This window comes from Caretta caretta, chromosome 5, assembly GCF_965140235.1.
Source record: "Caretta caretta isolate rCarCar2 chromosome 5, rCarCar1.hap1, whole genome shotgun sequence".
Taxonomy (NCBI): Eukaryota; Metazoa; Chordata; order Testudines; family Cheloniidae; genus Caretta; species Caretta caretta.
Window position 1 is genome coordinate 96,256,996 of NC_134210.1, and position 23,752 is coordinate 96,280,747.

Here is a 23,752-nt window from a genome sequence, read left to right on the forward strand (position 1 = left end):
TGTCCAGTTTTGGGCCCCACACTACAAGAAGGATGTGGAAAAATGGGAAAGAGTCCAGTGGAGGGCAACTAAAATGATTAGGGGGCTTGAGCACATAATTTGAGGAGAGGCTGAGGGAATTGGGATTATTTAGTCTGCAGAAGAGAAGAATGAGGGGGATTTGATAGCCCCTTTCAGATACCTGAAAGGGGGTTCCAAAGAGGATGGATCTAGACTGTTTTCAGTGGGACCAGACGTCAGAACAAGGAGTAATGGCCTACAAGTTGCAGTGGGGGAGGTTTAGGTTGGATATCAGGAAAAACTTTTTCACTAGGAGAGTGGTGCAGCACTGGAATGTGTTACCTAGGGAGGTGGTGGAATCTCCTTCCTTAGAGGTTTTTAAGGTCAGCTATGTTTCTAAGAACAATAGAAGAAAAAATCGTTATTAGTATTTATTGTTGGTATGATTGTAGTGCTTAGTGGTTCGTGCACTATCAGGTACTAATTATGGCAAGAAACAGGATTAGATGGGCCACAGGTCTGCTAATGTATATCAATTCTTATGTTCCTTTATAACATGCACATCAGCATCAGTGCATTTGTCCTTCCACCAAAAGCATCATCATAGCCAAACATACGCTGGCTCTTTAGCTTTACAAAAAAACCCTTATTTTCAACACAGAACCAACTACAGAGCACACAGGGCACTCTGATGCACAACACTCAACTCCAACATCATACCTTTTCATCTACAAACAACAAACAGTCTTTATCACTGCCCGTGTGTCTATAGGGAAATATTTTGATTAGGGCTGTCAATTAATCACAGTTAACTCACACTGTTAACTCAAAAAAATTAATCACAATTAATCTCACTGTTAAACAATAGAATACCAATTGAAATTTTACATTTTTGGATGTTTTTCTACATTTTCAAATAGTGATTTCTATTACAACACAGAATACAACATATACAGTGCTCACTTTATATTTTTGATTATCATTTTTACAGTGCAAATATTTGTAATCAAGAGTTTTTCAGTTCACCTCATACAAGTACTGTAGTGCAATTTCTTTATCATGAAAGTAACTTACAAATGTAGAATTTTTTTGTTACATAACTGCACTCAAAAACAAAACCATGTAGAACTTTAGAGCCTACAAATCACTCAGTCCTACTTCTTGTCCACCCAATCGCTAAGACAAACAAGTTTGTTTACATTTATGGGAGATAATGCTGCCTCTTCTTATTTACAATATCACCTGAAAGCGATAACAGGCATTCATATGGCACTTTTGTAGCCAGCGTTGCAAGGTATTTATGCAAAACATTTGTATGCCCCTTCATGCTTCAGCCACCATTCCAGAAGACATGCTTCCATGCTGATGTTGCTTGTTTAAAAAAAAAAATGTGTTAATTAAATTTGTGACTGAACTCTTTTGGGGGAGAATTGTATGTTTCCTGTTCTGTTTTTCCTACATTCTGCCATATATTTCATGTTATAATAGTCTCGGATGATGACCCAGTACATGTTTGATTTAAGAACATTTTCACAGCAGAATAGCACTCAACCCAAGGTTTAAAAATCTGAAGTGCCTTGCAAAATCTGAGAGGAGTGGTGCGTGGAGCATGCTTTCAGAAATCTTAAAAGAACAACACTCAGATGTGGAAACTACAGAACAAAAAAGAAAATCAACCTTCTGCTGGTGGCATCTGGCGCAGATGATAAAAGTGAACATGCGTTGGTTCCGCACTGCTTTGGGTTGTGGTTGAAGCATGAAGGGACAAATGAATCTTGAGGACATTTGGCATGTAAATATCTTGTGGTGCCGGCTACAACAGTACCATGTGAACTTCTGTTCTCACTTTCAGGTGACATTGTAAACAAGAAGTGGGCAGCATTATCTCCTTCAAATTGTAACCCAAACTTGTTTGTCTGAGCGACTGGTTGAAATCTGACTGAGTGGACTTGTAGGCTCTAAAGTTTTACATTTTTATTTTTGAATGGAGGTTTTTTGTACCTAATTCTTCATTTGTAAGTTCAACTTTCATGATAAAGAGACTGCACTATAGTACTTGTATTAGGTGAATTGAAAAATACTGTTTCTTTTGTTTTTTACAGTGCAAATATTTGTAATCAAAATATAAAGTGAGCACTGTACACTTTGTATTCTGTGTTGTAATAGAAATCAATATTTGAAAACTTAGAAAACATTCAAAAATATTTAAATGGTATTATATTATTATTTAACAGAGCGATTAATGTTTTTAATCGCTTGACAGCCCTAATTTTGATCTAACTGAAGTTGGAGAGAATTAAAGTTGCATGTGATTAGGAGAAACTGGAAGTATGCATTATCAGATTTTCTGTGTCAGAACTAAGTTTGATGTGGAGCTGAGATGTCTGTGTGCATGTTTGGTTATTAGTTTGGTAGTAATATGTGAGCAGAGATTGCTATGAATGTAAATGTTGGCGTAACTTGTAATTTTCTTGATTTTTTTTTTTAAGTGATTGTGTTGAGAGGAAATGCACTTGAGCAATTCTGAGTATTGGATCTGGAACATTTTATCCCTGATGGCATTAAATATGCAATTATGGGAGATAAACATTTAGTTTTACTCACTTAACTTTACTGCTACTTTCATATAGAAAGAACCTGCATAATTCTACATCCCCTCCTCAAGAGTTGCATTCAGAAAGCTGAAGCAGATCATGATGGTAGCTTTCATATATAATGGCTTGCTCAAGTCATTCTGAGACCTATGCTGATATTTGTGATCCTTCAGCAAGTGAATTAACTTAAAATATGTTAAATAGCTTCCATGTTAGAAGTAGCTACACTTTTTATGGGTCAAGTGATTCTTGGAAAAAATGGTCTACAAAGTGTTTTGGGTTCTACTGGTTGACCGCTTCTCTATACATATTAACTACATATAGTCAAGTGATGACACAAAACAATCATTGTGCTGTTTGTTTCTGTTTAACAGAATGGTGGATGTAGGTGGCCAGAGGTCTGAAAGAAGGAAATGGATTCACTGTTTTGAAAGTGTTACCTCCATCATTTTCTTAGTTGCACTAAGTGAATACGACCAGGTCCTGGCTGAATGTGACAATGAGGTAAGGAATGAGCGGATCTCGATTAGGCATAGAAAAAAGAGGCTTGTATTTCTGTAAGAACAATAAAACCCACTAGTTCTTTATAAATGCATGTATTACTAACAGTTTGTCCCTACAAAGTTGGAAGTGCAGCATTATCCATCCATAAAGTTATTTGACATTGAGTCATAGTGACTGTGGCTCTATTTTAATGTATACTGTGGGACAAAACTGGCTCTTGAGCTACAGACTTGCGGGCCTTACAGCTTCTACACAACCCAGAAGGACCTCCTGAGGAGCTTCTAACTGCTGCAGGAATCTGTTTTGCCTCGCTCTTTCAGTGATAACAGCTTTTCACATATTAATATTAAAAAAACAAAACAACCTAATGAAATGTCTAATATAGAAACAAAATGTCTAAAGTAAAGGCTATTAGACTATTGAGTTACAACCACGTCATTAATAGAACAGTCTAGTTATTGAAAGAAACCCAAGTATTTGAAAATCAGGAAGTTTATACTGTGCAATTCAAAAACCCTAAACATCTGAAAGTCTAGAAAGACAGTACTCACAAAGTATAAATACCAATCCTCCTCAACTCTGAACACTGTTCCTCAGCTGTCTTTCAACTATGGGCCACAGACCACCACAGTCCAAAAGGAAGCTGCACATACTGTGCATAGCTGCCACTAATTATGGGCTGGAGACCTGATCCTGCCTACACTTCCATTTGCCAGCTGAGAGTGGGGCAACAGTCTCCCACCAAAAGGAGAAGAGAAGGCAGTTGAAAGGAAAGCAGCTAAGGTTGTTGTTGTTAATATACCACCATAAGTACTCCTCTCTTTACAAAATAGAGATTGAGTGCCTTTGCATCCATTACCTTCTGAAGTATTTTAAAGATAATTACTATCAAGTATGTGGATGTTCTCTTTAAATATATACATTTCCTAATCCTCTTCTGACTTTTATTAGCCTCTAGGCATCAATATCTTGCGGCAATTTGTTCTATAGGTTAAATGTGTGTTGTGAGAAACTATTTCCTGCAATCAGTTTTAGATTTTCTGACTTTGTTTCACGGAACAAAGAAGGTAAATAGTCTCTTTCTAATCTACCATTCATTATTTTGTATACTTCAATCGTACCTCTTATTTTTCATCTCATCATATGAAGTCCTTTCACAACCAATCTCCGAATCCTTATTTTTTCCCACATCTTTTTTTGAGAGCGCGTGACCACGACTGAACACAATATCCTAAGTAAGGCTATAAGGCTTGGATTTATAGAACTATCTTATTAGAACTGGTCTGAAAATTGCTAATAAAAGTTTAGGTGGAAAATGCCAGTTAAGTTGAATCTGAACTGTTTCACGAAAACAGTTCAGGTTCAAATTTTGGTCAAATCAGAGGCAGAGTTCTGATGGAAACCTCTCTGGTTCTCTGCTAGCTCTCCTGGTAAGCTGCTGGGAACTCCAAACTTCTTCCTATGGAGGACACTTAGGGCTTTCATGCTCCCTGCCCTGAAAGCCTCATCTGCAGGGAAGCTGCAGACTGCGCCATGCTGGGGACCCCCTGGCTTCCAGACTCCTGAGTGGGAAGTCCTGGGAGTGAGCTGGCCTGAGAATCTGGAAGCCCTGCATCCCCAGCCTGGGGATGACTGCATGGTGGAGCTGCCCTGGCAGCTGCAGATGTTTGGGAGCCCTGGCAGCTGTGAACTGAAATGCTTGTCATGCTCCCCATGGAGCATGTTTTGTTTCAGAAACACTGTGTCATGGTTTCTGAAATGAATTTTCAGTTTGTGGAAAATTTCCTGCTAATCAAAAATCTGTAGGTTCAACCAGCTCTAATTATAATACTTTCAGTGTTTGCTAATCCATCCCTTATGAATTCTCCCACTGCTCTTTGGACTGCCACTGCACATTTTAGAAGAGGCTTTAATTGGGCTGGCCACAGTGATGTCCAGTAATACACATGAGTAGTTCAGATGACTTCTGATGTGCATTACCTTCCATTAAATTTTGTGCGTCGTCATGCCGCCCGTTCACTTCGCTTCAGGCAGGCCGGATCCAAAGCCGTGTGTGTGTATAAAAATATTAAGTAGGGTAGTTAATACTTTCGCTACAACTCTGCTGGGCTGAGAGAGTCTGGTAAGAGAACTTGAAAACGCACTGGTTTTATGGAGAACTTTATTTTGGATTGATGGTTGAGGTGTGAGTGATTTGATTTTTTTGTGTCCTGATCACGTATATGGTAATGCTTTAAACAATTGAATTTCAAATTCATTTGTCTCCTTGTAGAATCGAATGGAAGAAAGCAAGGCCTTATTTAAAACGATCATCACATACCCATGGTTTCTGAACTCTTCAGTCATTCTGTTCTTAAACAAAAAAGATCTTCTAGAAGAGAAAATCATGTACTCCCATCTAATCAGCTATTTCCCAGAATACACAGGTGAGCTTTTATGCTAGACTATGTTCACAATAGTGACTTAAAATGAAATTTAAACTCTAAACGTGAGTGTTAATCGCCTTACCTTTTCCTGTTATTAGTTCCAATTTCCCTGCCCGCTTTATAAATGAGATTGTGTAATATATTTGAGGTAATTATTTGGCAACTAATTTTTTTAAAATTCTGCCTGTTAAAATCTAGACCTAGGTCATAATATATAATAAAATGCAGTTTTGTTGTTTTGAAAACCTAGGCCTCGATCCTGCAACATGTGGGCAGATTGCTGAGCCACAGACAGCCCAATAGCAGCTAGGGCAATCTGTGAGACAGTATTGTAAATAGCAAGATCAGGGCTTTTAAAAGTGCTGATTTCATGCAGCCATAGTATTAGACTTAAGATGCCAGAATACAGGAAACCCACTTTCATTTAGCCTGACCTCTGATAACACACACATTTCTCCTCTTTGAGGTACCTGGGCACAACTGTGGCATATCACCCTGAATATTTATTGCTAGAGCTAGGAGGAGACTGGAGTCTGATTTTAAATATTACAGCTTTTGAATGCAAAGTTGAAAACTGCATTTTGATACAGAGGAAGATAATTGGTTTTACCTATAATATAGGTAAACTTAGGGAAATATATATCTCTTGTTCCCTTGTACTACATACTCTAAAAGTTTCTAGTACATTTTCTAGGTGTTTGCTGAATATATTGTGGTATAGTTACTTTATTCTCTACTTTATAGTCACTCTCATACTGTCTAGGCATTTCACAAATAACTGGATAAAACAAAATAGTCTAAAGAAAACCCTTTGGTGCATTTTAACTTAACATTGCTGTTACCTATAAAACTTGCTTTAAAGTGGGTTCAGTTGGATACTGAAATTCAGTATCTATTCAATAATCCCAAAAGAATGACGGACCTACACTGATGATGGATTAAGACTGTGATTTAAATCAGCATTTTAGGAGCAGAACGGTCTGTCATAGTAAAATGCATTAGCTTGCTAATTAAATCCTATTGAATCCTAAATTTAAGTTGAGAAAATTCCTTTGATTAAAATACTTGCTTACAGAAAGTCTACCTCCCTCTTAAAATAAAATCCCAGGATGCAGACTGCCATAGAAACATCTTATAGTATGCAGAGCTATATCAAATATTCAAAAAGAGGGAAAACTAAGAATTCAATAAGCTAATAAATATACCGTGTGTTATGTATCAGTCTGACAATTTAGTCTTATACATTAAACATTGTTGGCACTTCTGTATGATAACAGCCTAAAACAAACATACATCCTCAAAGTAATTTGTAGGAACACTTTTGAGTGAACGTTGTACTGATGACCGTGTTTTACCATAGAAGTTTATCTGAAAGTTTAATCGTAACCGTACCACTTCTACATATTAACAAGTTTAGCCCCACTAGATATATAGCTTTTTGTTGATATGCTTGCATAATGTTATCTCCCAGTAGTTATCCCATGCTCAAAAATAGTCACTGCAGTAAATTATATATAGCTAAGTATTTATTTGAATGGGCTGGCTGATATTTTGTTTGAACTAAATATTTTATATCCTTTTAAAAATATTATCCATTATGCCTCTATAAACAGGACCTAAACAAGATGTGAAAGCTGCCAGAGAATTCATTTTGAAGCTGTACCAGGACCAGAATCCAGACAAAGAGAAAGTAATCTATTCCCACTTCACTTGTGCCACAGACACAGAGAATATCCGCTTTGTCTTTGCTGCTGTCAAAGACACTATCCTACAGCTAAACCTGAGGGAGTTCAACCTGGTGTAAAGAGAGAACCACGGCTTGGATCCACCTATCGTCATCTACCCACCCACCATAGACTAATAAAAACATTACTAGTGCATTCTAAAAAATTCCACAAAAGACAGATTGACACAGATACAAATAGAGTTGTTCTTTGAAACAATTTACTTACAGAAACAGAGGTTGTTCCTGTACATTTGCTGATCTTGAAATATTTACTGAAGAGAAGTGGATTAATAGAACTTTAAGGGAGAACTTCCAATGTTTACAATTTTTTAAACTATACATTTTAAATATTGTTTTTATATTTCCCTTAATTTAGGCTGTGAGACTGTGTGTGACAACTATGGTTCAAAGGGTATTTAAGAAATTTTTTTTATAGAACTATATATAAATCCATTGCCATTCATCTGTTATTTTCTTAGGGTTTTTTATTGCATTTCGTAATCATGAAAATTATCGTAGGAAATTTTAACCTGAGATGCCTTAGAAATGATAAAGTGATGCTATTTTAGAATGTTAGATACTGTAATATTTATCATTTAAGTTAGAATGAGCTGTTAGCATTTTAATGAATTTGGGGGCCATATACTGAATTTACTCATTTAGATTTTTATGTTGGAAGTGTCTTTCGTAGGCTGATATGCCCAAAGTCTTAACATGTCTTTGATGTCATTTGGCAATAATACACAAGAGCCAAGTGTATAGTTATAAAGCACGTAGCTGTCACTTCTATTAAAATGACAGTGTAACACCAGTACCCAGCACTTGCAATTCACTAACAGACCTTTGTGGCTAGAAAGGGCATTCAGTCGCTGAGGTTTCTAGGCCCTAGGTAGTTCCTCCAAAAGCCCTTTGCCATAGGAAGAATAAAACTGCCGTCCTTGAGGATGCAGTTGCATATACTGAACTGACCACTAAATTGCTCATTTCCATTTGTGTGTGTGTGTATGTATATATATATATATAAAAAACACTGTATTCCTTACCATAGCCCCTGTATTTGGGCTTTACAAGCCGGTGTAGGAAGCATACTTAACACCTTAGTCACACCATATTACTTCCAGAAGATTTTCAGACCACTCGAGCATTCTCACCAGCTTCTGCCACAGTAACAATATCCATTTAAGATATATGCACTAATGTCTGATAGTCAGTTTTATCAGGGATGAACAATCTTGCTAGTCACTGAAGTGTACCTTGAAATAGATCCAGCAATACCACTGTTATGTCTAGCAAATACTCCTTAATAAAACATTCATATTGATTTTTTAGGATTAATCCAACCCTCAGAACACCACCTTCCACCAGCCCATGAGAGGATCAGCTGCTCTTTGGGGCTGTGTATTAGCACAGTGACACCCTCATCCTAATTTAGCCTCTTGGATGCTAACATAATATAAATAAGTAATTTTGAGTCAGTGGGGAGAAGCCTACTCTCTGCTCAACTCCAGCTAAGAGTCATAACCAACTTCTCAGTGCATAGTAGAATGCTCCCTGAACAATGCCAGTACCAAAACCCACAAACCTAAGGTGGATCTGTTATTTCTGGGGAATGCTGCCATACCATGGAAAGCTGTAAAATTTCCATTGGCCAAGGTCTCCCTCTGCAGCAGGTATGATCACCCCATTCCCAAAGGAACGAGTACTATAGGTTTCTTTATAAGTAAGAACTGACACATGGTCATGAGAGGAATACTCATACTATAAAAGGCCAAGAAACCCTAATGAGTGGATCAGAATAGTTTGTTTCTTTAATGTTAGAGCAAAACCCAGTGCAGCATCTCCATGCTCCTTTAAAGACACAAAAGACTTGACTCCATAATCACGTGTTGGAAAAACAAACATTCAGCTGTACACATGCCTCCCTGCCCATGTAGGTGAAGTAATTAATCAGCAGGAAACATGCCTGGGGCTGAATCCAACAAGGACAAGGACAAAAACAACGTTGCTCTTAACAGGCGGTACTCCAGTCATTCACGCACAGCAAGTATGAGTTGGAGTTGTGAATATCTACAGTGGCCGAGACCGCAGACCCTTGGACAGTTCAGCAAATTGACAAACATGACAGTGTAGAAGAGATGACAGATCGAGTAGCTACGAATCATGTATTTTGTTTCAATGGGTTAATCAGTGAAAAAGTCAATGTCTTCCAGGTCACAGGTAGTACTGCCATCTTCAACACTCCTGAAAAAAATGCCAAGGCCTGGCATTGTTAACAGATCCTTGTCAGCTCTGGTCACCAGTGTTCACAGCCTGGCCACTTGGATATTCAGTAACATAACACATGAAATATCTTGCCATGAAGTGTACATACCAATGCCATTTGCTTCCAACTATCACTAACACCATAAGCTAAGTGAATTTTAATGGCTACAGAAACCTTTTCTTTGTTAAAACTGCACCCCAGTTGACCACAAAGAGCATGAGCATGCACATTCATCATCATTAAAGCGTTCAACATAAACCAAATCTCACTAATTCACAACCTTAAGGAGCTGAAAGCAAAAATGTGGACACCCAATTGTTTGCTGGACCAAAATAAGATCTGCTCTTACTAGGGCATCACATTATTACTGTACCCAAGATTTGAAAGAATCACCACTAACATCCTTCAGCCTGTTTACAGCTTCATCTAGCGATACACGATGGGAGAAAACACATAGAATGCCAAGGCCCTGGAAGCAATCAATCCAACGGACATCCACCTACAGACTTCTAAGAAAACCTAGTCCAGTTCAAACCTATTGGAACAACTTACCTAGGGATGTAGTAGATACTCCATCACTTAAATTTTTAATTCAAGATTGGATGTCTTTCTAAAAAAGATGCTCTAGCTCAACCAGAAGTTATAAGATAGATGCAGGAATTACAGGGTGAAATTCTACAGCTAGTGTGAACCAGCAAGGAAAGGAATGCAGACTTTATATTTTACTGAGTAGTGCCCCAGCGTCACATGCCTGTAACTTGTTCACTTTAAAAGAGGGTACAAAACATTTCGATCGCTGATTTATTTGCAATTAGGATAGCTAGTGGATTAGCCAAAATTCACCCTGAGTATTTTTAGATAGACTCCTACTGGCAAAAACTTCAAATGTGGGCAGTGCCTCCAAAAGAGGAAGTTTGAGAGTTGCAACTTCTCCCTGTCTCCCAAAAATCTGAGTGGAACATGTTTGATACAGATTTTGGATTATTTGCCTAGATTTAATTAGAAAATCCTAAAAAATAATCTTCAGATCTTCACCAGTATATATATAATGCTGTCCCAGGAGCACTAGTATTTTATTTATTTAGCACTTTCATGGCTTCTTGTGTCACCCACATGGTGAGCCTATCACAACCAAACCAGCAGGTCCTGAGAAGGCAGAGTCTTAAGTGTGAAGTTCACAGGCCAGCTACCACCATTAGCTATCCCTAATATCCTTGTGCTCTTTACTGGTTTGTGCCACAAAGCCAGGCCTCTGTCCCAAACTCTGCCTGTGTACCTCTCAGCCCAGCAGTATAAATCAGGCTGCTGGGTGACCTCCATGGGTACTTGTACTGACCCCAACAAATCTCAGGCTCTGCATTTTAAAAAAAAACCCAATATTTTAAACACCCACCAGATTGTGCATTAATAGCAACAGATTTTTAAATATGTAACATGCTTAAGTGGAAAGAGGTGTTAGTGAGTTATTAGCTAATTAATTCAAATACTGAAATGCCAACATAACATTAAAAACCAAACTATGTGACTGTCATGTAACCAATACATGAAAAGGTGGCTTTGAGAGAGGATAAAGGTACATATAAATATATTCATTCTATATGTAAGCATAACCATCTTTTGCAAAAAATGTATCTGTTTTTTAGGACAAATAATTGTCCTATACATGAAAAATGTAATACCAAAAAATGAAACGAAGTGTCAGATAGTAGACTGTCAGAACTACACTTTGCATTGTGCCTTTGAATCAGTCACAAATATACAACTCTCTTCTTATCAACAAACCTTATTTGCATTTTCACCTACAATTATCACATTGAAAACTGAAGTTTAATTCTGTATATTTTTTCCAAAAAAGGAAAACCTTAAAAAAAAGATTTATCCTTCAATATTGGTGAACTAGGTTACAGAAAACTGCAACATACCTGAGATTATCCTCTGATTTGCCTCTTTCCATTTTGTCTCCAGAGTCTGCGTACCATAATGGGACAATCAGCTCCTCATCCCAGCCCAGTCCCTAAGTGTCCTCTCCATTAAGTGTTGCAATTTATCAGCAGGGGAGAGAATGTTGTGCTCCAGCCTGTAGTTTAACAATGGCCAAGTGTCAATCTTGTTGAACAGCATGAAGTGTGAAGTACAGCTCTGAATGTGTCATCCAGTATTACTAGAACAATCTGGTTTTTAGAAATAATCTGATTTATGGAAGTTTGGGAAACTCAAAGGTATAAGAACTTTTTAGCTCACAGGGCCCTGTTGGGCACAACTTCCAACAACTTGAAGTCATAGGACCTCATGTTCAAACACCAAGTCATGAAGTCATAAAGACCTCATGTTCTCACTAATTTCTGCAACCATGTGTGATCTTACAATGTCTCAAAGTGTAACAGCAATTTATTTGCTGCTGTGTTCAATTCTGGAAACACTGCAATCGGAGACAGCAGTAAGGTTTTGTACAACTGTTTCTGACAACACTTTACAACATTCTACTGTTTGACAAGAATACAGGGATCACTGTAACTCAGTGAAGTTGGTGAGAAAAACCACAACATTACTTTTATATATTGCTGTAAGCCTTTTCTTAACACCTTCATATGTGCCTTTTATGTAGTTCTATATAAAAATAACACAACTGAAATAAATAGGTCAAAGTAACACACTGATGGCACATGTCTGAAATAAATTTACATAGGAAAAAGGGGTTACTTACCAGGAAATGAAGTTTACTTACCTGTAAACAGAGGTCTTCAAGATGGTTCTGCATATTTCATGTATGGGTTATTGCACCACCTTGTGGTGCCTTGTGGCACCCCTCCCCTTAGCATCACCAGTGTTCTGAGGGAGAAGCTATACAGAGATGGAATGCCCCCAACTCCTCAGTTCTTTCCACCACAAACCCAGAGACAAGGACTGTGACAGAGAGGGTTAGGCGGGTCAGAAGTGTGAACACAGAGCTATCTCCAAGAACTCTGGTTACAGGCAGGTAACCTTCATTTCTTCAAGTGGCTCTGCATATTCCTACTTACGGGACAGACAGATAAGCAGTGCTAAAAACTAACCTGGAGGCAGGAACAAAGTCCTTGTTGAATAGACTGAAGCACTGCCTTGCTAAACCCAGTGACCCCTCCGGAGGCCAAGTCCAGAGCATAATGCTCAGTGAAGGTGTGCACCAAAGCCCAGGTTGTAGCCCTCCAAATTCCAGCAACTAGCACCTGTTGAAGACAAATGAAGGATGTAGTTGCAGCTCACGTGGTTGACTAGCAAAAGTTCTTGTACCTGCTGCAAATGTGTAACATGCAGCAATACATAGTTTAATACACAAATAGTCTAGGAAGAGACTGTACAACCCATGAGGTTATTAGCATAAGATACGAACAATCTAGACAATTTACAAAAATTCTTAGTTCTATCCAAATAGGGAAGAGCCCTCTGGCAACCAAAGTATAGAACAAATTCCCCACTTATTAGAGTAAAAACAACAAGGAGTCCTTGTGGCATCTTAGAGACTAACAAATTTATTTGGGTATAAGCTTTCGTGGGCTAAAACCCACTTCATCAGATGCGTGCACGGCTATCATACTGAAACTTCTTAGAGTGTAGTTTAGGGGCAAAAAGAGCAAATTAATTGTCTGGTTAATGTGAAAAATCAGACAATACCATAGCAATTTATTTGCTTAGGTAAAAAACTGGGATCAGGTCTGAGACCTACCTTGTCCTTATGAAAAGAAGTGAAAGGTGGATCAGATATAAGTTCGGTCACTCTCCTGGCCAATGTGATGGCGATAATGAAGACTGTCTTGATAGATAAATGATAGAGTGAACAGGCAGCCAAGTGTTCAAAGGGTGAATTCACCAGCATGACCAAAACCAGATTAAGGTCCCAAGAGCGAATAGGATTTCTAATGGAAGATACACATTTGATAAACATTTCACAAACTTCTTAGCTGAACCATGAATAGTGAGCTATCATCCACAAGTGTATCATACGTGGAGATGGCTGCCAAATGAACTCGATGATTTTTAAATGCATGAAATATTCCAGAACATAAGGAATGTGAGCCGATACAGATGAATCAGAATTTCTCTTCATCCATGCCTGAAATCTGGACCATTCTAAAAGGTAGCAGTTTCTAGTTGACTGCTTTCTAGAGTTAGTTAGCATGTCCTGCATAAATGAAGAACATGACCTCTCAACAGCAAACGAAGTCACAGTCTGATCACTCACACAGCCAAGTGAAGAGACTGTGGGCCGGATGAAAGATCCTGCCCTCCCCTTGACACAGAAGTTGCACAAAGACTCCGCAGGAGAGTTGCAGGAGATTGGTAAACCACTGTTGATATGGCCAAACTGGAGTGATAAGAATCACTCCTGTCCTATCTTCCTCACTACTTTCTGAATCAAGGGAAAGGGATGAAAGGTGTACATCAGGCCCTTCTGCCAGTGCAGAAGACAGGCATCCGACAGGGATTGACTGTCCCTGACCACTCTGGAACAGAAAAGGCAACACTTTTTGTTGATCTTCTTTGAACAGGCCCACATCTCATCGACCGCAGCTGGAGAACATATATGGTCTGAACCAATTGATCCTTTAGGGAACCATTCGTGCATCTGGGAGCTGTCTCTACTCAGATGATCAGCAACTATGTTGTTTTCCCCTGCTAGATGCACGGCCATAGGATAAGTTATGACAAATATACCAGTTCCATAGACTTACTGCCTCTGCACACAGGACCGTAGAGTATGCCCCATCCCCCGCACACTGATGTAATACATTGCCGATGTATTGGCCATCACCGCCTGCACAATCCTCCCCCCGCAGAACCACCTAGGAACCAGATGAAGAGCTCTTAATTAAAATACACTGATGTGCAGGGTTCTCTCCTGAGAAGACCAGTGTTCACAAACTGTTAAATTATTCAGATGCCCCCACACCCTCCAATTATTATTTGCGTCTGAAGTCACTGTCAGGGCTGGACCTAAGGGATTGAATTGTATATCCTGAGCACAGTCGTTCTGACTAACCACCAGTCTAGAGAAACTATGATGTTCAACAAGTGAAGATGGTTATGACTTGATCTGTAGACCTGCGACATCCAATGCTGCACATTCTCAGATAAGAAATGGAGTCACACAGGTAGTGGGTGCCATAGGACCCAAGAGATTTTTATTCTTTGGGTGGCACATCATTGAGTCTTTAACAGTCTTTCATTTTGATAAGTCTCTCTTTGGGCCGAAAGCGCTCCCCCTCCACTGAATCCAGTATGGAGACTCTAAAGGGAATCCTTTGTGAAGGGCAAAGGATTAACTTTGGGAGGTTGAGAGAGAGCTCAAGGTCGAAGAGACTGGTTGTGAAGATATGGTTTAGCCGGTTCTCACACACACAGCCTTCAGTAGCCAGGTATCTAAACAGGGGTAAACAAAAATACCCTCATTCCTCAGGTGAGCTGCTACTACAGAGTGACATTTTGTACAAACTCCGGATGCTGTTGAGAGGCCAAATGGGAGCATCATGTACCGAAAGTGGTGACCAGCCACCACGAATCAAAGGTACTTGCTATGATTTCAGTTAACTCAAGTATGAAAATACGCATCCTATAGATCAAGAGTCATGAACAACTCCATGAACAAAAGCAAACGGATTATGGTGGCCAGAGTCAATATATGGAGCCGAAACATCTGAATGAACTTGTTCAAGCCTTTAAGTCTAGTATTGGCCAAAACCCACCATCCTGCTTCTGCACCAGAAAATAGTGGGAATAAAAACCCCAGACCCTCAGGTATTCAGGAACCTCCTTGACTGCTTCCATTAGAAGCAATTTTTCCATTTCTGTGGTCAGATTTGCTTCATTAGAGGGGTCATTGAAAGGGGAAGGAAAGAGGGTATTGGTAGGAGGCAATCTTTTGAATTGTATGGCACAGACTCTTTCCACAATCTGTAGAACCCATTGGTCTGATATAGTGCGCTAATCTGTTTCCAAAAAAAAGAGTCTTGTCTGGCTGATTCTTGACTCTTGATCATTTCGTCAAAACTGGAGTTTGAGGATTCATGATGTGGACACTGGTGAGGAAGTGGGTTGTTTAGGTTTAGACCTTAGCATGAAAGGCCATTTTCTAGATTGATGCTGGGAGGTTGCAACCTGCTGATATTGATGACATCTTGATTCACTGAAGAATACGATGGCAAAGACTGTGGGTCGGACTGCCTTGGATACCAGGAAGCAGGAGCAGAGGGTGATGGCATCCTGGCAGATGGAGCTAGAGCCAGAGAATGAGCCTTTAATCTCATGTCCTTCAGTTTTTCCATCTTTGTGCTAACACGACCTTCCCTTCTCAAAAGGGAGAACCACTAGCTTAAGTGTCCTATAGTGTCTGTAGCTAGAGATGAGGAATGGAGCCATGCATGCCTCTTAATCGTCATGGCAGGCACAAATGCTCTTGTGGCAGTGTCTGAAGCATGACAGGAGGCCTTAAGGGAATGTTTAGCTACACTTTGATCTTCTACTAAGAGGCATCAGCCAATTGTCTTCTGTCATCAGGCAACTGTTGTAAAAATAAAAAGTCCTTTCCCATAAATGGATTGGTAATGGACCATAGGTTCTCTGCCCAGATCTCATCCTGCTGCTGGCAGCAGTCACCACCAATGAGTTAGGCACAGGGTGGGTATAAAAATAAGAAAAACCTTCAGAAGGTATCTGGTAATAATTTGTCTGCCTTATTTGGAGACCAGTTGACAAGATGGAGAAGTGGACCACACAGATTGAGCTGGCTGTAACAACCCATCGAACATGGGTAGAAAGAGGCTACTCTTAGCTGTGGCACCAAAGATTTTGGCTATTGAATAAGGTGGGAAGTCTTTTCCACAGACACCACAGGTAGGTTCAAGGTAGATACCATGTGATATACCATAGAATAGAACTGTGCAGCATCCTCAGAAGGAGAGGAGGCTGAAGACACCCCCACATATTCATCTGGTTCATAATCTGTATCCATCTACTCTTGTTTAAAAAGGAAAGTTACCTCCTCATCCTCCCCTTGTCCAATACTTCAGGCATCACTGTCTGTAATGTCAGGAAATCTGGAGGAGTCGAATCCAGGGACCTTTGGGCTGCCTGAACTTTAGTAGATGAGACATGACGTCTCCATCCATGTGGAAGGTAGTTGAAAAATTCCTGAGGTGGGGTTTGGGAACATGCTGACTGCAGGCGCATCAAGGGGTGGTCTGAATTGTGCCACCGGTCTCCGCACTCTTCCTCTATCTCCCTCCTGGTAAAAGTCCAGATCGGAGATAGAGTGCACTGGGGACAATAGTGGATCCAGCACAAGATATGGGGAACCGGCTCTTCATGGAAACTCTGTAAAGCTCCTGGGAGGAGGTGGCATTGGAGGATCAATGAAAGGTCCTTCAATGCCTTCTGGCCTCTTCTTCCTGCCAGGAGACAAAGATGATCTTGGAGCTGGGGAAATAAGCCTCTTCTTAGAACTCTTGCATTTCATGACACGTGCAACAGTGTCAAGAGGAGAACTTGGGCTGCCACACTGATGAAACTCTCTGAGGACATAATCAGAACTGACACACGAGCCAAAAGCAGATCTAAAGATTATATCAGATCCAGACCATATCAGAACCGGTGTTATACACAAGTCCATCTCCCTTGCTATTAAAGCTGAGGATGGAACAGGTTTGCGCTTTGGAGCCATTTCATGTCAGATTCAGGTAGATCCAACAACTCTGATGCCTGGGAACCAGCACTGCCAACAGTGGCTGCCTTGTCCATATGCCCTGACAAACTGATCTTCCTGGAACTGGAAGTGAAGATCAAAGCCAATGCTGGTCCTGCAACTGCTGGAATTCCATCAGGATTGGAAAGCTGTAATGTATGAGGTAGGGCATTGGTGAGAGTGTTTGAACTGTCTCGACATCTCTAATGCAATCAGGACAGCACATGGCCTCTGATTTGGCTATATGTAGCTTTGAAGGCTTAACTGAAAGAGGGAGGGATGGGATCCTGGCAGCTGGTGTGGTTTCTTAGAACACTTCAGTCTTTTGCTGCTGGGAGCCACAGGGGCCAAATCTGGCTTTACAGACTCTGGATCAGAGGACTGCTCAGATCAAGAGGGTCTGGCTTTGATGGTTTCCTTCAGGAGGACGAATTGCAGGCAAGTCTCCCTATCCTTGAGGGCTCTGGGAGTAAAGGTCTGGCAGATCAAACATCCAGAAGGTCCTTCTCCCAGGCACTGGAGGCACTGCATGTGGTCATCAGATGCCAAGAAGACAGCTGAGCATGAGGTGCACCTCTTAATCCCCACTTCTTCTGCTTCCTCAATTCTGTCATAACATGGAGCCAAAAGAGAATCACTTACTAACTGCTAACGATAACTATCTAAGAAAGACAAACTCTGGCTCTGAAGAGACTGGAGAGGTTCACATCTGGCCAGGCACATGGCTGAAAGGAACTGAAGTGGTGAAGGTGCTCTGCTCCTATGTAGCCTCACCCTCAGAACAGAGACTCATGAAGGGACCATCATGATCATCTAGTCTGACCTCCTGCACATTGCAGGCCACAGAACCTCACCCACTCACTCCTGAAATAGGCCCCAACCTCTGACTGAGATACTGAAGACCTCAAATTATGGTTTAAAGACTTCAAGCTAGAGAGAATTCACCATTTAAACTAGTTTAAACCTAAAAGTGACCCACGCTGCAGAGGAAGGCGAAACCCCCCCAGAGTCTCTGCCCAATCTAACCTGAGGGAAAATTCCTTCCTGATCCCAATATGGTGATTAGTTAGACTCTGAACATGTGGGCAAGACCTGCCTGGCAGACACCTGGGAAAGAATTCTCTGTAGTAACTCAGAATTCTCCCCATCTAGTAATGCTGAAGGGAGGAGCAGAATGTGAGAGTGCTTTGAGACTGATAGATGGTTCTATGGCAAGGCACCATAAGGTGATGCAATATCCCGTAAGTGGGAACATACAGAGCCACTCGAGGAGTTGATTCTTTGGGAGTATTGTCTCTGAATATTCCCAACTGTTGGGATGGAAATATTTCAAAGGCAGGCCATGGGTGCTGCCCTGGCTCTAGATGAATAAGCCCCAAGCTCTTCAGGTGTTGGGACTCCAGTTAAGATGTCATAATTGTGTGTGTTTTAGGTACAATGTCATATTGTGCGTCTGTATTAGCATTTAGCCTCTGAAAGGTGAGCAGAGCCTGTTTGGTTGCTTAACTCCACAGCATTTGTGCATTGCTTTCTTTCCTGTTGTGGCCATTTTCTCTGTGCCACTAACTTCTGAAGCAGATACGTCCATAGCAATTACTTTGTTCCTGTGATTTGATAAGTAAACCATCTCCCCTTGTTCATTTCTATGTAATCATGGTGAGAGCTCTCCTTACATCTTGGAGCTAAGATTCTGTTTGCCAAGATGGCTGGAGAATGGCTTCACTAGGAATCGGTGTGACTAGATGTGAAACCTAGCCCATGGAGCAATTCCTATGCATGATACAATCATCCTTAATAGTTGCAGGTAGTGTTGAATTGGAGATGTTTTGCTGTGATTTACTTCCTGTACTTTGTGGGTGAGGGTGGGAGCGAGTTGAGAAGGTCCTGTCTTGGGCTGACTCATTTGCTAAATATAGGTTTGTTAATCTGATTGTCTGGTTGCAGAAGACTTTTCTGGAGTTTTGTCACATAGCCCTGCAACTATAATAGATTTAGGATCAGGTATATAGTTCCTTTGGATTCGTGATGTTGTCCCAAAATGCTCTTGCCATAAATCACACCAGATCAATGCAAGAGCTTTGAATTATGCCACCAAGTAAATTTAAAGTAAAAATCACTCTTAGTGGAAAAAGTCAGTCGCCTGTAGGATGTCACACCATGACATGTTGCTCTGGCAAAGTATGAAGTTAATGATGCCGGCATTGCCTGCTGTACCTCTTTTGTCAATATATGCAATCTTGTGGAAAGACGTCCTTCTCCAAGAGGAAAACCAGATCTTTTACCAATAAAGCTACTACTGTTGTTAGCTTTCAGTTTACACAACCAAGAGACTTTTGGATAATTGAACATAGAAAATTTCATTTTTATTTATTTAAAACCGTGATGCTCTTGTAGAAAAAGTGTAAGAGAAACCTGGTTTCTAAATTTGTTTTGATGGGAAAATATTTTCCCCTTAGTTCTCTAACCTTCTTCCATTTTGTCTTTATGAATATCAGGGTAACCACTGGTTTTCAAGTTATAGTATCAAAAGTATTCAGGTGGAGAAAACCTCTGAGTATTTGACTGTGGTTGGCCATGGTCAGAATGAGAAAGCTCACCCTCATCACAAGAAGAACTACTGGCAGAGAAGTAATAACATTTTTTTTTTTTTAAGGATGCAAGGGGTGCGCTGTAAGTAGGCTTAGCCTATTTACTTTTTTGTGAGTTTCTCAACAGCAATTACCAGCTGGTCTGACGAAAGGGGTCTTGAACGCTAAACACATCATAGTTTTTCCCGTTTATTTTCAAAAAGGAAGTAGCAGACTATTCTCACTCTGAGCTGGAGAAATCTCTCACAGGGACAGGCAGTGGGGCAATTGTCCCCAGTTGTGTGAAATGTCCACGAAATAGTCCTGAGAGTCTAAAACAGAGTTGGTCTAAAACCAGAAAAAGTTGTCACAAAAATGTCGGCCTGTTTTTCCATCAAAACAATTCAGAATCTGAAATATTTTGAGCAATTGTGGTTCATAAAACACTAACAACCTGCTTTCTCAAGTCATTTGGAATTTTGCAGACAAAAAAAATGGTTTCTCACTTATGACCCTGTAATCCAGTGGTGGAACAGCCGCCTTGGAAATAGAAGCCTTTTATGCCTGCGTCTGAGCATAAACAGCACCATGCATTCCCTTCATTCAGGTTGTACCCTGCAAACATGTTCCTAATGTGGGAAAGCAATGAAGAAAAAGTTTAAAACTCTGATTTTTGTCATATTAATGTTTAAAAAACAAAATCCTGAAGAAGGGATCACTTGTTTCTGTCATGTAGGCCCTTCTGCCAGGAGGTGAGGCTCAGAGTCTGCCTAAACAAGGACTGCAGGACTGTTTTATGAAAGCTTGCATCTGCCCTGGAAAATAGAATCATAGAGTATCAGGGTTGGAAGGGACCTCAGGAGGTCATCTAGTCCAACCCCCTGCTCAAAAGCAGGACCCATACCCAATTAAATCATCCTAGCCAGGGCTTTGTCAAGCCTGACCTTAAAAACTTCTAAGGAAGGAGATTCCACCACCTCCCTAGGCAACGCATTCCAGTGTTTCACCACCCTCCGAGTGAAAAAGTTTTTCCTAATATCCAACCTAAACCTCCCCCACTGCAACTTGAGACCATTACTCCTTGTCCTGTCCTCTTCCACCACTGAGAATAGTCTAGAACCATCCTCTCTGGAACCACCTCTCAGGTAGTTGAAAGCAGCTATCAAATCCCCCCTCATTCTTCTCTTCTGCAGACTAAACAATCCCAGTTCCCTCAGCCTCTCCTCATAAGTCAAGGTTATGGCGCAACGGTTCGTGAATGTATGTATCAACGACCACGTAGCAGCACTGTAAATGTCCAATATGGGAACACCACGAGGAATGCTATGGACTTTGATTGTGCCCTTGTAGAGTGAGCTCACACCCACCGACAGGGCTTAGCGAAAGCTGTTTCATATGTAGTCTTGATGCAGTATGTTATCCATTTAGAGATAGTCTCTGAGAAGAGTGCTTGACCCTTTATACCAAGGGTGGGCAAACTATGGCCCGGGGGTTGCATCCGGCCCTCCAGACATTTTAATCAGCCCTTGAGCTCCTGCTGGGGAGCGGGGTGCAGGGCTTTTCCTGCTCTGACACTCCAGCCGAGGAGCGGGGTCAGTGGCTTGCCCCACGCCGCACGGCTCCTGGAAGCAGTGGCATGTCCCCCCTCTGGCTCCTATGCGTAAGGACAGCCAAGGGGCTTTGCAAGCTGCACCCACCCCAAGCGCCACCCCTGCAGCTCCCATTGGCAGGGATCCCTGACCAATGGGAGCTGCAGGGGCAGTGCCTACAGATGGGGCAGCGTGCAGAGCTGCCTGGCCACGCTTCTGCATAGGAGCCGGAGGGAGGACAGGCTGCTGCTTCTGGGAGCTGCTTGAGGTAAGTGCTGCCCGGAGCCTGCACCCTTGACCCCCACATGCATCCCAACCACCTGCCCCAGCCCTGATCCCCCTCCCACCCTCAAACCCTTTGGTCCCAGTCCAGAGCACCCTCCTGCACCCCCAACCCCTCATCCCCAGCCCCACCCCAGAGCCTGCACCCTGAGCTAGAGCCCTCACCCCACCCCAGCCCCCAATTTCATGAGCATTCATGGCCTGCCATACAATTTCCATACCCAGATGTGGCCCTCAGGCCAAAAAGTTTGCCAACCCCTGCTTTATATGATCTGCATATAACAAGTGAATGAGGCAAAACATGAAAAGGTTCAGTCCTGTCCAGATAAAAGGTCAGACATTGCCTGACATCTAACATGTGGAGATGCTGCTCCTCAGGAGATGAATGAGGCTTGGGAAAGAACAAAGGTAAAACATAACACCTGGTTTAAATGAAACTGAGAAACCACTCTATGACCACATCCATTTTTTTTTGTCTAGTCACTTTTTCTTTAGAGAATTGGATATAAGGAGGCTCTGCCATCAGAGCGTGCAACTATCACACTCTCCTTGAGGATGTTATCACTACCAGAAATGCAGTTTTCTGACACAAAAGTGGAAAGGGACAAGAGGTCAGTGGCTCGAACAGATGTCCCATTAAGGCCTGACAGGGGAACTGGCTCTCAGAGCGGAGGATATAGATGAAGGAGTCCTGTTAAGAATCTTGCTCCCATGGCATTGGAGAAGACAGATCCCCCAGAATGGGGGGATTAAATGCAGATATTTCTGCCAGATACACTTTAAATGAACTAAATGCAAGCCCTAACAATTGAAGGTGCAGCAAGTACTCTAAAATGTCCTGGATAGAGGCCAGCGGTGGTTGGATTCAGTGGACTAATAACCACACTGAAAATAGTTTCCAATTCACTCAATAGGCCAGCCTGAGCGGGTTCCCCCCACTGTTAAGGAAGACTCATGGGATAGCCACCAAACACTACTCTTCCCTCCTTGTTCAACCATGCAGTAGCCACACCATAAGATGCAGGGAGCTGAGCGCAGGATTCAAGGTGTGGCCTTGGTTCTGAATGAGTAAGTTGGGACGGGAGGCTGAATTGACAGCGTAAGAAGGTCGGAGAACCAGCACTGTTTTGGCCACACTGGGAAAATGAGAATGAGCTTGGCCCAATCTGCCTTGAGCTTGAGGATGACCTGAGGGATGACTGGCATCAGGGGAAAGGCATACAGTGGAGGTGACTTGCAGCTGAGGTGAAAAGCATGACAGGGAGCCTGAACTAAGCCTTTGAGGGCAGAACAGACATTTCCTGTTGTCCCTTGTAGCAAACAGGTCAATTGTCAGGATGCTCCAAGTTGTGAAGATGACCTGGAGGACATTTGCCTTCAGGGACCACTTTTGATTCAGGAAAAAATATCTGCTGAAATGGTCCATGAGATGATTCCAAACTCTGGGCAAGTGATTGGCTATCAGAGTAATGTTCTCCTTGATGCAGAACTGCCACAGGCTGATCTCCTTTAGACAGAGGAATCTGGTGTCTGCTCCCCCTTGTTTGGTCACGTAGTACACCATGGTGGTATTGTTGGTAAGTATGTGAGCCACTGAGTCTCTGATACAGTCACAAAATGTGCGACAGACGTTCTAAATGGCCCAAAGCTCCTGCGCATTGATATGGAGCGAGGCCTCCAGCTCTGACCACAGTCCCTGTGCTTTTCCTTGGCGCAGTTGCCAGAGAATGGCTCCTCCATTTCTTTGGAGAGGCGCCAGCTCTGGAATGCGAAGCGGCAGCACTTTTGGAAGCCAAAGGCAATCTTCGACCTGACGAGAGCCCTGGTACCAAAGCAGGCGCTGCTTCAGTGACGGTCTGGAGCCACTTGGGTCTGTTTTGTGAACAATCTGCAGATTGCACAACAGTCTTTCACGTGGGCCTGGCTGAGACAGAGCACGCACTGTCCATGGGAACCACTGTTGAAGATCACTCCCCCACATGAAGGATAATGTTTAAACCATGAGGGCATCACCAAGGAAAACTAAACTAACACTAATCTAACTAAAGGTACTACTAACTATATACAACAACACAAAATTACACTAG

At 41.6% G+C, this 23,752-nt stretch overlaps 2 protein-coding genes across 5 annotated transcripts in view; one reads left to right on the forward strand and one right to left on the reverse strand.

Moving 5' to 3' along the window:
• Positions 1-8,239, forward strand: part of LOC142072186 (guanine nucleotide-binding protein subunit alpha-14) — a 69,055-nt gene extending 60,816 nt beyond the window's left edge. For both annotated transcript variants that reach the window (XM_075128714.1, XM_075128715.1), the window contains exons 5-7: positions 2,969-3,098; positions 5,371-5,524; positions 7,138-8,239. In XM_075128714.1, coding sequence (XP_074984815.1) covers positions 2,969-3,098; positions 5,371-5,524; positions 7,138-7,328 — 475 coding nt within the window. In that variant the 3' untranslated portion in view covers positions 7,329-8,239. The remainder of the gene's footprint in view (positions 1-2,968; positions 3,099-5,370; positions 5,525-7,137) is intronic.
• Positions 1-23,752, reverse strand: part of VPS13A (vacuolar protein sorting 13 homolog A) — a 315,178-nt gene that overhangs the window by 18,576 nt on the left and 272,850 nt on the right. For 2 of the 3 annotated variants that reach the window (XM_075128708.1, XM_075128707.1), the window contains 2 exons: positions 12,567-12,719; positions 11,436-11,590 (listed from right to left, as the gene is read on the reverse strand). In XM_075128708.1, the coding sequence (XP_074984809.1) occupies positions 11,561-11,590; positions 12,567-12,719 (183 nt within the window). In that variant the 3' untranslated portion in view covers positions 11,436-11,560. The remainder of the gene's footprint in view (positions 1-11,435; positions 11,591-12,566; positions 12,720-23,752) is intronic. The other variant, XM_075128710.1, reaches the window with a different exon arrangement.